Consider the following 17,006-nt stretch of genomic DNA (forward strand, 5'->3'; position numbering starts at 1 on the left):
TCTCTCTCTCTTTCTCTTTAAGATGAATAATTTTTTTTTTGAAAAAAGATCTCTCATTTCTTGTTATGAGGTCACTACTGCCATCATGTAGCTCCACTCTCATGACTGATTACCTCCCAAAGCCCTCTTTCAGAATATGTCACACTGAGGATTAGGACTTCAACACGGGAATTGGTGGGGGGGGGGGGGGGCAGGATTCAATTAATTGGGCCATCCAAATGTATTAAGTATTTCAGGATTTTACTCTAAGCTGTATATCCAGACTATATTTCTTGTCCCTGAATTTCCTGAGAAAATGTAATTTTTAAAAAAATTTTGTTTATTTTTTTTCCTTTTTATAAGATTTTTTTTATTTATTTGAAAGACACAGTTACAGAGAGAGATTGGGGGGGGGTCTTCCATCTGCTGGTTCACTCCCCAGATGGCCACAATGGCCAGAGCTGTGCCCATCCAGAGCCAGGAGCCTCTTCCAGGTCTCTCACATGGGCACAGGGGCCCAAGGACTTGAGCCATCTTCCACTGCTTTCCCAGGCCATAGCAGAGAGCCAGATCGGAAGAGGAGCAGCCAGGACTAGAACCAGCACCCATATGGGATGCTGGCGCCTCAGGCCAGGGCGTTAACCCACTGCACCACGGTGCCGGCCCCTTTTTAAAGATTTATTTATTTATTCATTTATTTGAAAGTCAGAGTTACACAGAGAGAAAAGGAGAGGCAGAAAGAAGAGAGGTCTTCTATCTGTTGGTTCACTTCCCAGTTTGCCACAACGGTCGGAGATGTGCTAATCTGAAGCCAGGAGCTTCCTCTGAGTCTTGCATGCAGGTTCAGGGACCCAAGGACTTGGGCCATCTCCTACTGCTTTCCCAGGCCATAGTGGAGAGTGGGATCAGAAGTGGAGCAGCCGGGACTTGAACTGGAGCCCATATGGGATGCCACCACTGCAGTTTTTTGGAGTGACAGTGAGATAAACATATGGGTCACAGCAAGTTGCAAATATTTGCTCATATTTACCCACTACACCAGAGCACCAGCCCCAATCAAATGTAATCTTAAACTTTTGTCATTCTCATTTTGGAAACCCCTATTTTATGCTGTCTCTGAGGGGAATTGAGCATGTGAGGTGCTCTTATTACAGAAGAAAATATTGGCTACTTATCAGGACATTTATGTGCTGGGAGAATCCCTTCCTGACTTCTGAACTGAAGTGATATCTTTTTAAAATTAAAGCTATATGTAAGTAGTGGGGGGGGGGGAGTACTAGAACTGATTGTATGCCTGCTTGAAGAACTTGGTGTTAGGTCTAAGAAGGTTCTGACAGAAGGTCCTTTCTTTTGATTAATCTGATGAATCATTTCCTTTGTGAGATCTTCTAGACTGATTTCATGAGATATTGTGATGAGTAGCTGATTTTGATAACAATGGCTGAATAGTTTGGGATTTAAATGGTTGTTGTTAAAAATGACAACACATTTTATAAAGAATAAGATTTAATTAGTTCCTACCAAGTCCCTTACCTAAGGACCATGGAAGATTATAGCTGGTGGGGGAAAAAGTCAACTTTCCTATAAATGCAATCCAGTGCAAGCCAGGAGGAAAGTGTGAGGTGTTGAAAATCAGATCTACCTGTACCTTCTGTCATCAAGGAGAAAAAGTCCACTCTGATTCTTCTTTTAAAAGGGATAGGGTTGGGCCGGTGCCGCGGCTCACTAGGCTAATCCTCCACCTAGCGGCGCCGGCACACCGGGTTCTAGTCCCGGTCAGGGCGCCGGATTCTGTCCTGGTTGCCCCTCTTCCAGGCCAGCCCTCTGCTGTGGCCAGGGAGTGCAGTGGAAGATGGCCCAGGTGCTTGGGCCCTGCACCCCATGGGAGACCAGGAAAAGCACCTGGCTCCTGGCTCCTGCCATCGGATCAGTGCGGTGCGCCGGCCGCAGCGCGCTGGCCGAGGCGGCCATTGGAGGGTGAACCAACGGCAAAGGAAGACCTTTCTCTCTGTCTCTCTCTCTCTCACTGTCCACTCTGCCTGTCAAAAAAAAAAAAAAGGGGGGGGGGGATAGGGTTGCCCAGCCTGTCATTAGGGAACAGTTTATTAATTGATTTTACTGCAAAGTCCACAGGTAAGCTTGACTCAAGGCACAGTTGAATTTATGATTTAAACCATGTTGTAAGGGCTTGATTTCTCTCTGTCTTTCTGCTCTTTCACTATAAAGAGTTGATTAGAGTGATCGAAGCATGAGTAGCAGATGGAATGTTACCAATATCAATAGAAAATAGTATTTTTGCTGTTTGGAGAAAATAGTGGCTATTTGAAAAAAAAAAGCCAATTTGACCTTTAGCCCAGAATTGAATAAAGAAGAAACACTTGAAGTATTAGAAAATATGCAAAATTGAATTCAAGTGTGTGTTCCGTATTGTAATCATTCCCATCATGCTATTTGTATTATTAATGCTTTTCCATAATTGAACTCTTCAATCCTGTACCTCTTTTTTTTTTTTTTTTTTAAATTTGGCTGTGTCTTAAGTATTTGTATTTCTGCTATCTTGATTTTAAGCTTTAGTTTCTTTTCCTAATACACATTCAAATATATGTAAGTAATTTTAAAAAGTTAAATGTACCATGTAATATCTCCACTGGCATGCAAGTATTGTGATTTAGAAAACAAGGATTTAACTGATAGGAGATTAAGGAAAGACTTTCTATTAGTGAGAGTACAGAGAGAAATCACAAAGAGTCTATAGATTTGACTTCTTATGAATTTAGTTTAAAAAAAAACTAAACTGTAAGCTGCTTACTGAGAATTGAAAAGTTTGCATATTTCTGTGGCACACTGGATTAAGCCTCTACCTGTAATACTGGTTTGCCATATCAGAACACTGGTTGCAGTCATGGCTTCTCTGCTTCCCATCCAATTCCCTTCTAATGCACCTAGGAAAGCAATGCAAGATGATCCAAGTACTTGGGTCCCTGCCACCCATGTAGGAGACCCAGATGGGAGTTTCAGGCTCCTGGCTTTGACCTGGCCCAGCCCCAGCCATTGCAGCCATTTGGTGAGTGAGCCAGCGAATTAAAAAATCTCTTTCTCTCTGTCTCTCCCTCTCTCTGTGACTCTGCTTTTCAAATAAGTAAAATGAATCTTATAAAAAAATGTTTGCAGACTTCTGAATCTTAGTACCTGATATACAAGGAAGACTGAATTGTTTGTATGTATATATTGAGGGCCTGCCTCTCAGCCTCAGATGGCACCTTAACTCTAAACCTCTGTTACCTTACTTGAATCACTAGTCTTTGAAGCCATAAGGAACACCCACTACTGCCAGTGCCACAAGATGCCTTATGTCTGTCAATAATGTACAGGGCCCATTGACTCAAGAATTACTCAAGAGTACCTACTTTTGTCACTTTGATGAATATATTGAACATCTCCAGGTTGATAATGATTTGGCTTCTTGGTGATAACTTGTAAGGTTGGTGCCCTGGAACCTGCTGTTTATTAGTATTTGTTCTGGGTAGTGGCTGTTCTGGCTTACTCCTCTTTCATTTGCAAGGATTGTGGGGCAGCAGTTTCCCTCAAGATGACTGTGGTGACTGTAGGTGCTAAATCCACCTGTCAAGGAGAAATGTAGGATGAATATTGAGATTGGAGGAATTTAAAGATAGACTTTATGATGGGAGGTTGTCCTTGAGATTTCTTAGACCACAGATAATTATTTTTCCTTTTTCCCTTTTCTTTTAATAATTAGTTAATGATGTGTATTATATTGTAGAAGCAATTGACAAAGACTATTTCTTTTAAAGATTTATTTATGTATTTGAAAGGCAAAGTTACAGAGAGGCAGAGGCAGAGAGAGAGAGAGATGTCTTCCATCTGCTGGTTCATTCCCCAAATGGCCACAATGTCCAGAGCTGGGCTGATCCAAAGCCAGGAGCCAGGAGCTTCTTCTAGGTCTCCCAAGTGGGTGCAGCAGGGCCCAGAGATTTGGGTCATTGTCTAGTGCTTTCCCAGGGCATAGCAGAGAACTGGATCAGAAGTGGAGCAGCCAAGACTGCTGGGATGCTGGTACTGTAGGTGGCAGCTTTACCTGCTACGCTACAGTGTATGCCCTGACAAGTACTAATTTTTGAAGTGACTACCCATTGAAAATAGATTGTTTTCCTTAGATTGTAGGTTTCTCAAAAAACCTAGTACATTTTGAATTAGAAATTCAGTTGGTAAAATTTTCTTAATAACTGGAGATTTCACCAATCTTTTTTTTTTTTTTAAGATGTATTGATTTATTTGAAAGTCAGAGTTACAGAGAGAGAGGGAGAGATAGAGAGAGATCTTCCATTTGCTAGTTCACTCCCCAGATGGCTGTGATGGCCGAGTCTGGTCCAGATCAAAGCCAGGAGCTTTGTCCAAGTCTCTCACATGGGTACCAGGGTCCCAAATGCTTGGACCATCTTCCATTGCGTTTTCCAGGCCAATAACAGGGAGCTTGATCGAAATGAAGCAGCTGGGATTTGTACTGACACCTATATAGGATGCTGGCATCGCAGATGGCAGCCTAACCGGTTATGCTACAACGCCAGCCCCAATCTTTTGACTTTTTTAAAGAATGTTTTAAAAATGTTATTTATTTGAAAGGCAGAACAATGGGAGGCGATTGGGAGGGAGAGATAAGAATCTTTTATTTGCTAGTTCACATCCCAAATGCTCACAACAGCCAGGGCTGGGCCAGGCTGAAGCCAGGAGCTAGGAGCTGCATCTGGGTGTTCCGGGAAGGTGGCAGGGAACGATGTACTTGCATCATCATCTGCTTCCCAGATGCATTAGCAGGAAGCTTGATTAGAAGCCAGGAGCTCCAGTTCTGGATGCAGGCATTCTAAGTGGAGGCTTAATAATCACTGTGCCACAATGCTTGCCCCTTACTGATCTCTTAGAAATCACTTTACCTCAAAAAATTTTTTAACCTAATATAAATTCTACTGGGTTCTCCCATTTATTTTTATTTATTTACAGAGAGAAGGAGAGTCAGAGAGAGAGAGCGAGGTCCTCAATTCACTGGTTCATTCCCCACATGACCATAATGGCCAGAGCTGAGCTGATCCATAGGCAGGAGGCAGGAGCTTCTTCCAGGTCAGCCATGTGGGTGTAGGGGTCCAAGGACTTGGGCCATCTTCTACTGCTTTCCAATGGCAGAGGGCTGGATCAGAAGAGGAGCAGCTGAGACTTGAACTAGTGCCCACATGGGATGCCGGCCCCACAGGTTGGGGCTTTAACTCACTGCACCACAGCACCAGCCCCAGTTGTAACTGATTTCTTAAAGCTGTTTGACAATGGCAACTGGTCTCTTACAAATACATACTAATGTTTATAATATGTCTAACAATTTAACTCTTTCATTCTAGGTAATTTATCCTCAACATTCCAAACTCACTGATAAAGAAGTAAGTAACAATATTACTCTGCAGATTCTACTGTGAAATTTGTTTTTATTGGTGTGTGTGTGTGTCAGCATATATAGCTTTTGTTTTCTTTTTCAGAAAACCAATATTTGCTATTTGTCTTTTCCAGATTCAAATTCAGGTAACTATTTTTCATGTAGTGTTTCTGTTGGATTTTTATATTGAAAATACCAATTATATTCTTAATATATGAAAATTAGTTGAAATAACATATTAGAATGCAAACTCAATTTCAGCCCAACAGATCAGTGATTTTGATTCCTAATTAAGTGATACCTAGTCATATCCTTGTTGATTTTTGTTGGTTCAGCTTTTAAGATAACTGTTATAATATAATAAGATAAAACATTAAAGAGCAATAAACTGTTGGAATAGTAAAGAGATTGAAAATCAGCAAGAGTGGTATGCTTTTGGAGCTGGCCAGGAATGTTGTAAAACATTAATTTAAGGAAAAAAAAAAAAGCAGGGTGAATCTGATATCAAACACAGCCACCAGTTATTTTCTGTAGTTATTGCATTGTATAAAACATTTGGAGTGATTCTTGGTATATGGAAAAGCCATGTGAGTGCTGGCTTATTGGTAAGCTTGGTTTTGCTGGTCTCTTTCAAACTCTCCCTTTGTGTGGTCCAGTCATTGACATCTCTCAGGTTATCTCTTGTGTTTTACTTTCAAAGCAGCTGTTCAGGATTACAGAGACCAGAACATTCAGCCTCTGCGGCCCCACACAGTTAGAACCCTGTAAGGCAGTCAGTCCTGTTGCCTTTCCTTTTTGTGATTGCTTCTAATATCCTGTTAGTTTAGTTCAGTTAATTCAACTTAGGAAATTTGACATTAAATTTTTGTGGGTTTGTTTTTGTTTTTTAGCATTTTTTCCTTTCTGTGTAAATGATTCCAGAGTTTTTCTATGTGCTTTGGAAAAATATGAAGGAAAAGTGGTATCTTGGTTAAGTACATACTACCTTTGAGAAATTCCATAACACTTTCTGTTCTAACCTGTAGTTGCAATATTTTAGTGTTTTTCATTGCCTATTAATGAAATATTGATAAAGAGGTCTTCTGGATTCTATCCTTGTTTAACATTTACCTTATAAAATTTATACATACAGGTGCCGGTGCTGTGCTGTAGCAGATAAGGCTGCTGCCTGCAGTGACAGCGTCCTGTATGGGCACTGGTTCGAGTCCTGGCTGCTCCACTTCTGATCCAGCTCTTTCCTATGTTCTGAGAAAGCACTAAAGCATGACCCAAGTCCTTGGGCCTCTACACTTGTGTGGAAGACCTGGAAGAACCTCCAGGCTTCTGGCTTCGGATCAGCCCAGCACCAGCCATTGCGGCCATTTGAGGAGTGAACCAGCAGATGGAAGATTTCTCTCTCTCTCCTTAACTCTGTATTTAAAATAAATAAAAGAAATATTTTAAATGATTTTGCCTTTCAAATAAATAAATAAATCTTTAAAAAAATTATACATATAGTTTTTTTTTTTTTTTTTTTTTTTTTTTGACAGGCAGAGTGGACAGTGAGAGAGAGAGAGAGAGAGAGAGAAAGGTCTTCCTTTGCCGTTGGTTCACCCTCCAATGGCCGCCTCGGCCAGCGTGCTGCGGCCGGCGCACCGCGCTGATCCGATGGCAGGAGCCAGGAGCCAGGTGCTTTTCCTGGTCTCCCATGGGGTGCAGGGCCCAAGCACCTGGGCCATCCTCCACTGCACTCCCTGGCCACAGCAGAGGGCTGGCCTGGAAGAGGGGCAACCAGGACAGAATCCGGCGCCCCAACCGGGACTAGAACCCGGTGTGCCGGCGCCGCTAGGCGGAGGATTAGCCTAGTGAGCCGCGGCGCCGGCCACATATAGTTTTGAAAGTGGTTGAGTGTTGGATTGTATTTCCAGGATCTAGGGTAAAAACTGAGTTGTATGGATTGCAGGACAAATGGATTTTCTTTTTTTTTTTTTTTAATTTAATTTTATTTATTTGAAAGAGTTACAGAGAGAGAGAGAAGGAAAGAGAGAGAGAGAGGGAGGGAGGGAGAGAGAAAGGAGTCTCCCATCTGCTGGTTCACTCCTCAAATGGCTGCAACAACCAGGGCTGGGCCAGGCCAAAGCCAGGAGCCAACAGCTTCTTCCAGGTCTCCCACGTGGGTGCAGGGGCTCAAAGACTTGGCCATCTCCTGCTCCTTTTCCAGGCACTTTAGCAAACAGCTGGGCCAGAAGGACAGCAGGACACCAACCAGTGCCTATACGGGAAGCCAGCGCTGCAGGTGATGGCTTAACTTGCTATGCCATAGTGCTGGCCCCAACAGATTGATTTTCTGTGATTGGAGTTGGAGTCCCAGTGGATTGTTCGACATGCTCTTTTCTTTCATACCATAGCTGTATGTCATGACTCTGTTTTTTTAAAGATTTATTTATTTGAGAGGTAGAGTTATGGACAGTGAGAGGGAGAGACAGAGAGAAGGGTCTTCCTTCCATTGGTTCACTCCCCAGATGGCCGCAACGGCTGGAGCTGCGCCAATCCAAAGCCAGGAGCCAGGTGCTTCTTCCCGGTCTCCCATGTGGGTGCAGGGGCCCAAAGACTTGGGCCATATTCTATTGCTTTCCCAGGCCGTAGCAGAGAGCTTGGTTGGAAGAGGGGCAGCCGGGACAAGAACCGGCGTCCATATTGGAAGCTGGAGCCACAGGCGGAGGATTAACCTACTGCGCCATGGAGCTGGCCCCATGCGTCTGCTTTTTAATCCTCTACATTATAATGAAGGGCTTCAGAATTTGCCTTTAACCCCCAAAACACCACTTTGACATAAGGATTATTTTGAGTTGAAGGCAGTTGAGATAAAGCTGATGTAAAAAGAGCTCTCTGTTCTCCCCTTATATGTCTAAAAGGACTTAACTAATAACTATCCCTTTATGAAAGTCTCTCACTTCTTCCCATTCTTATTACCAAAAAGTGAATGATTCTGAATCACCAGAGAAGACTCTTAAGAGTTTGCGTTAACAAATGGTACTAAAATAACTCGTGTCCTCCATTAGTTTTCCCATATATGTTGAATTTTAAAAAATTTCACCGAAGTATGAATTAAAAGAAACCAACGGGCTGGCGCCACGGCTCAGTAGGCTAATCCTCTGCCTTGCGGCGCCGGCACACTGGGTTCTAGTCCCGGTCGGGGCGCCGGATTCTGTCCCGGTTGCCCCTCTTCCAGGCCAGCTCTCTGCTGTGGCCAGGGAGTGCAGTGGAGGATGGCCCAAGTGCTTGGGTCCTGCACCCCATGGGAGACCAGGAGAAGTACCTGTCTCCTGCCTTCTGATCAGCGCAGTGCGCTGGCCACAGCGTGCCGGCCGCAGCAGCCATTGGAGGGTGAACCAACGGCAAAGGAAGACCTTTCTCTCTGTCTCTCTCTCTCTCTCCCTGTCCACTCTGCCTGTCAAAAAAAAAAAAAAAAAAAAAACCAACACATGAGTTTCAGGTTTCAGGTTGTTGTTGTTGTTGTTTTTTTTTTTTTTTTTTTTTGCACTACAATTAGCTCCTACTAACTTGTTACATGTCTGAAAAAGATCTAGCTTGAGGCTCTAGGGTAAAAAAGTCAGTTTGAAAAGATCCCCTATCAGAGCAACAGGAATTCTACTAAAATTGAAGCAAGAACAAACATCAAATTGTGGTGGAAGAATGGTAAAATCACTAGTTTTTTTTTTTTTTTTTTTTTTTTTTTTTTTTTTTTGAAAAATTTATGAAGACAGTGCTCCGAAGAAATTGGTTGTTTACAAATGGATAGCTTATTTTAAGTTGGAACAAGATGGTATTGAAGATTAAGCCCATAGTTAATCCATGTTAATTTGCAAGCAAAAAATTAGTCTTGCAGTCTAATTGTAGAGGGCCAATGGTGAATAGCAGAAACAATAGCGAACACCATAGGCATCTCAATTGCTCCAGCTTGTGCCATTCTGACTGAAAAGTCTAAGTGTAACGGATCTTCTGTTTGGTGAGTGCCAAAACTGTTGTGGCCAGATCAGCAACAGAGCTTTAAGTGGAAGTTTACAAGATCCTAAAACAATTCTTCAAAGAGCCATAGTAGGAGATGAGACATGGCTATACCAGTACAATCCTGAAGACAGAGCACAGCAGACAAAAGGACTTTTGCAAGTGGGGTAGTCAGGCAGGGCAGACTGATCAAGAGCAGATGTCATGAGAGCAAGTTTTCTTGGATAATTAAGGTGTTCTGCTTGTTGAATTTCTGGAGGGCCACAGAAGGTTAATGCTTGTTTATTAGGAGAGTGTTTTGAGAACGTTACCTGAAGTTTTAACAGAAAAATGATCAGGAACATTTCATCAGGGAGTCCTTCTCTACAGGAACAGGGCTCCGACTTGTTCCTCTCAGCAAACAAGAGTGATTTTCCAAGTGTTTTGATAGCAAATCCTTAAGTGCCAATGTTGCAATCCTGATTTGACTCCTGACTTCTTTCTGTTTCTTCATCTTAAAAATTCTGTAAAGGGCACCCAGTTTTCTTCAGTTAATAAAATGTAAAAATGGATAGACTAGCATGGTTTGTATCATTGCTTACAAAAGTGTTGAACTTGATGATGGTTATGTTGAGAAATAAAGTTTATATTTTATCTTATTTAATTTTCCATGAACTTTTTGAAATCCTCTCATATTTCCCTTTCTGTGTTTTGCTTCCTGTAGAGCCCAAACCCGTTTTCCTTTGTCTAGTCATTTCTCGGCAGTTAAATTCCATTGTTAAAATGGTATATATACAAACTCACAGAGATCTAAGCACCTTTCTAGGTTTTTCACTTTTTTTTTTGTGAAGCCTTCATATGCATATTAAAGAGATATTTTGACTTAATGTACTTTTTTTAGTCAGTTTAATTTACAGCCCTAGCCACTGAATCCCAAAAGTAGAGAAAAAAAGTCTGCCCACTATAACCCCAGCTCCCCAAGGCTAAGAAGTTAATTCTGTGGAGTTTCAACAGCATTTTTAATATGTAATTTTATGGTTTTTCTGCATGTTTTATATGTATTATTTTCTTTTCTGGACATTAAATTTGGTATAAATATATATAGTTCAAAATTTTATTTTTTAGTATGTTAGACATTTTGACCTACAGATTTTTTTAATACCCTTTTTATAAGCTGTGCGTCAAGTGAAATAGTTCTTTTCACTCAAAGTGTGGTTGGGATTTACAGATAAAACTGACAAAAGATCTTGAAAGCAGGCACCTTGTCATCTTAACAGATGAGTGTTATGAGACCATGAACAGTGAGAGTGAGAGATCATGTGTTTTGTGTGTATTTGAGATCACTGTTCCCAGTTGTCATCATCCAAGAAGTTTGTTTCTTTTACGTGTGCTTTCAGTGGAAGTTGGGATTACTGTGCCAATTTTCAAGCGGATTTAATTTTTCCCGAAATAGCTTTTATTGCTGGGGAAGGAAATCCAGGCACAGGAGAGTAGTCTGCAGGAAAAACTCATAAATCAAGGTTTTGTTTTCATGGCACACACTTAAGAAAAAATAAAACATTTTAGACTGCTACACAGGTAAAGAAAAAATTATTTTGGAATTCTGCTGGGAATGGCTCACCACTGCTGCAGTCTCCCTGTGAGAGCCTCATGATTTTATAAGAAACTTCAGTTTGTTTTTAGGATTCAGTTTCTTGTTTCACTTAAATGATTTTTATCTTTGGGAGCCTAAATTTAAAGTGTGCTTTCTCTCTGACAAATATTTCTTAGATTTTTTTTTCTGTTTTCTGCTTACCATTAGCATTTTCTAGATGTAGGTGTTCCCGAGACGACCTGGAAGCTTACACTTCCCAGTGGCTACAACCATGCTTCTCACGCTATTTCTGAAGAGCCAGTTGGGGTTTCTAAACTCTGCCGTCCATTATGGACCAATACTTCCATAGAATGTAATTTAAATGAATTACTAGAAAGAAAAATTAAAAAACCCAAAGAAATATAAAAAATAAAAGTACACATTTTGGGGGGCAATATTAAATTGCTCTAAAAGTTTCTAAATATTTAATTCTAACAAATCATTAACAAGAGTTTGTGGACTGGTCTATAGGTTACACTTTGAAAAACTGGAGTACTGCTTCTTTTAAAGATGTACTTATTTATTTGAAAGGCAGTTAGAGAGAGAGAGAGAGAGACAGACAGACACACACACACACAGAGAATCGATCTTCCATCTGCTGGTTCCCTCCCCAAATGGCCAAAATGCCTGGGACTGGGTCTGGGCCAGATGGAAACCAGAGGTTTGGAATTCCATCCAGGTCTCCCACGTAGGTGGTAGGGTCCAAGGGACCTAGGTCATCTTCCCCTGCCTTCCCAGATGCAGGAGCAGGGAGCTGAATCGGTGCTAATATGGCATACTGGCATTGCAGGTGGTGGCTTAACCCAGTGCCACAGGGCTGGCCCCTGGAGGTAGCTGTTGAAGTTTTGTGTGTTGTGTTAGTCTTATGTATTTGGATTCACTTGGTAGCTGTGTTTGTGCTAATATAGAATTGATCTTTTAAAGTTGTCTGTTACCTTCAGGGAAATATTTCAACTTTTTTTCTTAAATCTTTGAGTGATATTTTTGGCATAAGGAGAGTGCTATTTACCTTTAGCTTTGCAGTCTCAGTTTATAAAGGATACTTACATAATTCCCTGTGCCTTTGATAAATCTAAAATGAGAGACAGTCTCTTCCTGCCTTCCTACATGACATTCATGGAGGAGGAGCTGCGACTGAAAAGACTGGCTCCCTGAGTGAGCAACATGGTACAGAGACCAGTGAGTTTTAGAGCTCTGCAATCTGAGCAGCCTTTTTCAGAGGGGCTCTTGTTTGAATGAAGAAAAGGAGTTTCATCCTCTGTTCGATTTGGCAGTGGAGTGACATGAGAAAAAAATAATAGCTTTATTGAAGTAAAGTTCACTCATGTCAAATGTATAATTGAGTGATTTTAGTATATTCAGGATTGTTTTAGAGCAGTTGGATTGACTTAGAAATAATTTCTATACTCCCTTTTCCTCCTGCCGTCTGCTTCATCCTAGGCATGGGGAGCCACCTATGTACTTTCTGTTCTCTGTGGATTTACTGTGTTTGAGACTCTATATAAATGGAATAGATAGTGTTTTTGAGGTCCATTTTGACTTGAGGAAACCAGTATGGTGTAGAGGTGAACATGAAGATCAGGTGTCTTGTCCTTCCATTTAGCAGATTGATTTCTTTGGGTGGTTACATAACCTTTCTATACCTCATTTCCTACTCATAACCCAAGACTAAAAGTGGGGCATACCTGGTAAGCAAGAGGGCCAAATGGATTACTGTTTCTAAAGCGTTTGGAGCAGAGCATGGCACCATAGTCAGTGAATGTTGGTGTTCAACCCATATAGTTTGGAAAAGAAAAAAAAATTGCTCTGAAATGGTGACAAAATAATCATAATAATTTTCACCCAAGAACCTATTTGACTTTTATCATAGAAATGTGTTGATCATTTGGAAAAGAGGTTACCAGGAAACTTCTAGTTTTTTTTTTTTTTTTTTTTTTTTTTTTAAGATTTATTTTACCTATTTGAAAGGCCAAGTTAGAGAAGGAGAAATAGAGACAGTTCTTCCATCTACTGGTTCACTCCCCAAATGGCAACAACAGCTGGGGTTGGGCCAGGCCAAAGCCGGGAGCCAGGAGCTTCTTCTGGGTCTACCAGTGGATTTGGGACATCATCTGCTGCTTTCCCAACTGGTGCCCATATGGGATGCTGGTGCTGCAGGCAGTAGCTTAACCCACTACACCACTACCACTAGGTTTTAATGGTGTAGGATTGTTCATTCAATTTTCTGGGCTAGAGATTGTGTTAAGAAATGAATATGAAAATGGCACTTTTCCTAAAGTGAGGTCCTGCTGAGCACATTGCCTTTATACAAATATTTTTATTTATGTAATTTGAGAGAGAGAAAGAGACAGAGAGCAAGCTCCCATCTGGTGGCTCATTATCCTGGTGCCAGCAAGGACCAGAGCAGGGCCAGACCAAAGCTACATTTGGGACCATGTGGGCGGCAGAGGCACAGCTACTTGAGCCATCATGTGCTGCCTCTTGGTACACATTAGCAAGAAGCTGGAATTGGGGTAGAACTGGGACTTGAACCCATTTACTACAATATGAGAGACTGGATTCCCAACTGGTATATGAATCACTGGGCCAAATGCCCACCCATAAGCACATTTTCTGTTTCCTTAACTCTTGTTACTTTTGCAAGGGAAAGAGTTTGTGTAGCTGGGCTAAGGTGTATTTCCATTGGATAGTTGCCATTTAAATTTATATAAGTTGGGGTAAGCATTTTGCACAGTATTTAAGATGCCATTTGGGACACCCTTATCTCATATCAGGGTTTTGAGCCCTATGTTTTGATCAAGTTTCCTGCTAGTGTGCACCGTGGGAGGCAACAAGTGATAGCTCAAATAGCTGAGTCCCTGCCACCCACATGGGAGACCTACATTGAGTTCTGGGCTCTTGGCTTCAGCCTGGCCCAGTCCTGGCTGTTGGCAGGCATTTGGAGAGTGAACCAGTAGATGCAAGATCTCTGGCTGTGTCTCTGTACCTTTCAAATAGCGTGAAATAAATAAAAAAAAAATTTGTGTAAGTTAATTCTTATATCTTGGTTTATAAGTGAAAAGATATTTTCTTTTTTTTTTTCATTTTTAAGTAAACAATCAGGAAACTATGATGTTTATAGCATAAGTTTTAGATCTTTTTTGGATATTTTTCTATCAGTAGTTTCCTCAGTGAGCATTTTAGGTAAGATGCTTGGATTTCAGTTCAATGATAGGTAGATTGTAGAATTTTATTTTAGAATTTCTGAATGTTAATGCTGGATGTGACTTTAGATATTATCTATAGTACCCCTTGCTTTTGTTGACATGGGAACTGAGGTCAAGCGGCCAGCACTGTGGCATAGTGGGTAAAGCTGCCCCCTGCAGCGTCACATCCCATATGGTCAGTGGTTCGAGTCCCGGCTGCTCCACTTCTGATCCAGCTTTCTGCTATGGCCTGGGAAAGCAGTGGAAGATGGCCCAATTCCTTGGGGCCCTGCACCTGTGTGGGAGACTTGGAAGAAGCTCCTGGCTCCTGGCTTCAGATTGGCCCAGCTCCAGCCACTGCAACCATTTGGGGAGTGAACCAGTGGATGGAAGACCTTTCTCTGCCTTTGCCTCTCTGTACCTTTACCTTTCAAATAAATAAAAATGTTTTAAAAAAATTGAAATCAGTGACATCTTTTTTTGGGGGAATGTGTGTCAAAAACAGACATTTAAAATGACTATCTTAACCATTTTTGAGTATGTAACACAGCAGTGTTAATTGCATGCACACTTTTGTATAATAGATCTCTAGAACTTTTTCATCTTGCAAAACAAATTTTTTTTTTTTTTTTTTAAGATTTATTTGAAAGGCAGAGTTACAGAGAGATCCTCTATCTGCTGGTTCAGAGGTGGGGGGTGGGGACAAGAGATCTTCAGTTTGCTGGTTCGCCCTCCAAATGGGTTGCAACAGCAGGGAGTGGACCAGGAGGGAGCCAGAAGCCCGGAACTTAATCTAGAACTTTCCCCGATGTTGGAGGGCAGCAGCCCAAGCACTTTCATTGGGCACATTAGAAGGAAGCTGGATCAGAAGTGGAGTAGCCAGAACTCAAACGGAAGCTCATAGAGGATGATAGCAGGGCAGGTGGCGGCTTAGCCTGCTTCACCACAGTGCTGTCCCCAAAACTGAAATTCTGTATTCACACAACTCCTTTTTCTCCTCCCCTCGGCAACTACCATTTTACTTTTCTGTTCCTAAGAGATTGACTATTTTAGATACCTCAAGTAAGTGGAATCATATTTTGTTTGTTTCTGCTTATTTTACTTACCTTAATCTTGTAAAGGTTCATTTATGTTGTAGCACATGACAGGATTTGCTTCTTTTTGACTTCCGAATAATATCCTACTGGATGTATGTACAGCATTATCTTTATTCATTCTTGCACTGATAAATGCTTCCACCTCCTGGCTGTCATAAATAATGCTGGAGTGAACATTGGTGTGTAAATATCTCTTAGAGAACCTGTTTTGAATTCTTTTGTTTAGATGCACCCAAAAGTGATATTGTTGGGTCATATAGTAATTATGGTTTTGATTTTTTTGAGGAATCCTACACTGTTTTGCATAGTAGCTCTGCCATTCTGTTGTTTAGCCAGCAGTGCCCAGAGGTTTCAGTTTCTCCATATCCTTGCCAACATTTGTTATTTTCTGTTTTATCAATAAGATCCTAACAGGTATGAGGTAGTAGCTCATTGTGACTTAGATTTTCATTTCTCTGATTATTAGTGAGCATCTTTTCATATGTTTGTTGGCATTTGTATATTTTCTTTGGAGAAAAGTCTATTCAAGAGAATTAACCCCTTCCATATAGATGAATTTGCAAATATTTTCTCCCATGTGTAGATTACCTTTTCACTGTTTTGTTTGTTTTATAGCATGTACTTCTCTGTTGAGTTTTTCCCTTTTTAAAGATTTAAATGTCTTTTAAAGAAAAAGTTGAACCATCAGTATAAATTTGCTGAATTAAAAGAATCCTAAAGCTTTATACAGAGTATCTCTCATTACTCTAGATTTTATGTGTTTGCCTTAATTTTAAACTATCTGCTGTAATAAGAAACTGAAGTGACTCATCACTACCACTCCCCAAGTCCTCTCTTTCTTCTCCCTAGCACCAAAGAAATAGCAGTGTCTCTAATTTCATTTATATAGATATTTGTACTGGGTTGCTTTTTTTAAAAATTTAAACATACTGTAAAGTTTCTACTCCATCTCGAGAATATCCTACAGCTGGGTCTTGAACTGGCACCTGTATAGGATACCTGCATTGCAGGCAGTGGCTTTACCTACTATGCTACAGTGCCAGCTCCTATTTTACAGTTTTTAAAAACTTATTGCATGGACAATTTTCAAGGTTATGTTTTAATAAATCACTAAGTGGGCTAGTACTGTGGCATAGAGGGTAAAGCTGCTGTGTGCAGTGCTGGCATCCCATGTGGATACTAGTTTGAGACCTGGCTGTTCCACTTCTGATCCAGCTCTCTGCTGTGGCCTGGGAAGATGGCCTAAGTCCTTGGGGCCCTGTACCTGGGTGGGAGACCCAGAAGAAGCTCCTGGCTTCAGATTGGCCCAAGTCTGGCTGTTGCAGCCTCTGCCTCTCTTTAACGCTGCCTTTTAAATAAGTAAATAAATCTTATTAAAGAAATTGCTAAAATGATTAAAATTTTAAAAGTCCATTTTTATTAAAGTGATTAATATGATAAGTCTATTAATTGGGCTTTTCCTGAGCCTTCTGTATTATATCTTTTTGGAGGAACTTCTCTTTGTGAAATATAGAACACGTACAAGGTTAAGTAATAGAATTTTGGCATCACCTGCAAAGTCTCCTTTCAAACACTGTTCTCCTCCCTCCTCCCACTGTAACCACTGTCCTGACACTGGACTAATAACATTTCTCATTTCTTGCTTTTCTTTATACTTTTATCACCCAGACATTCTTTTTTTTTTTTTTTTGACAGGCAGAGTTAGATAG

General features: G+C 41.0%; 1 protein-coding gene across 3 annotated transcripts in view; it reads left to right on the top strand.

Moving 5' to 3' along the window:
• The window catches only part of DENND6A (DENN domain containing 6A), a 92,969-nt gene that overhangs the window by 25,961 nt on the left and 50,002 nt on the right, over window positions 1–17,006 (top strand). For all 3 annotated transcript variants that reach the window (XM_002713264.5, XM_017343899.3, XM_070050677.1), the window contains exons 2-3: window positions 5,385–5,423; window positions 5,520–5,562. In XM_002713264.5, coding sequence (XP_002713310.3) covers window positions 5,385–5,423; window positions 5,520–5,562 — 82 coding nt within the window. The remainder of the gene's footprint in view (window positions 1–5,384; window positions 5,424–5,519; window positions 5,563–17,006) is intronic.

The sequence above is a fragment of the Oryctolagus cuniculus genome, chromosome 10 (assembly GCF_964237555.1).
Source record: "Oryctolagus cuniculus chromosome 10, mOryCun1.1, whole genome shotgun sequence".
Classification (NCBI taxonomy): domain Eukaryota; kingdom Metazoa; phylum Chordata; class Mammalia; order Lagomorpha; family Leporidae; genus Oryctolagus; species Oryctolagus cuniculus.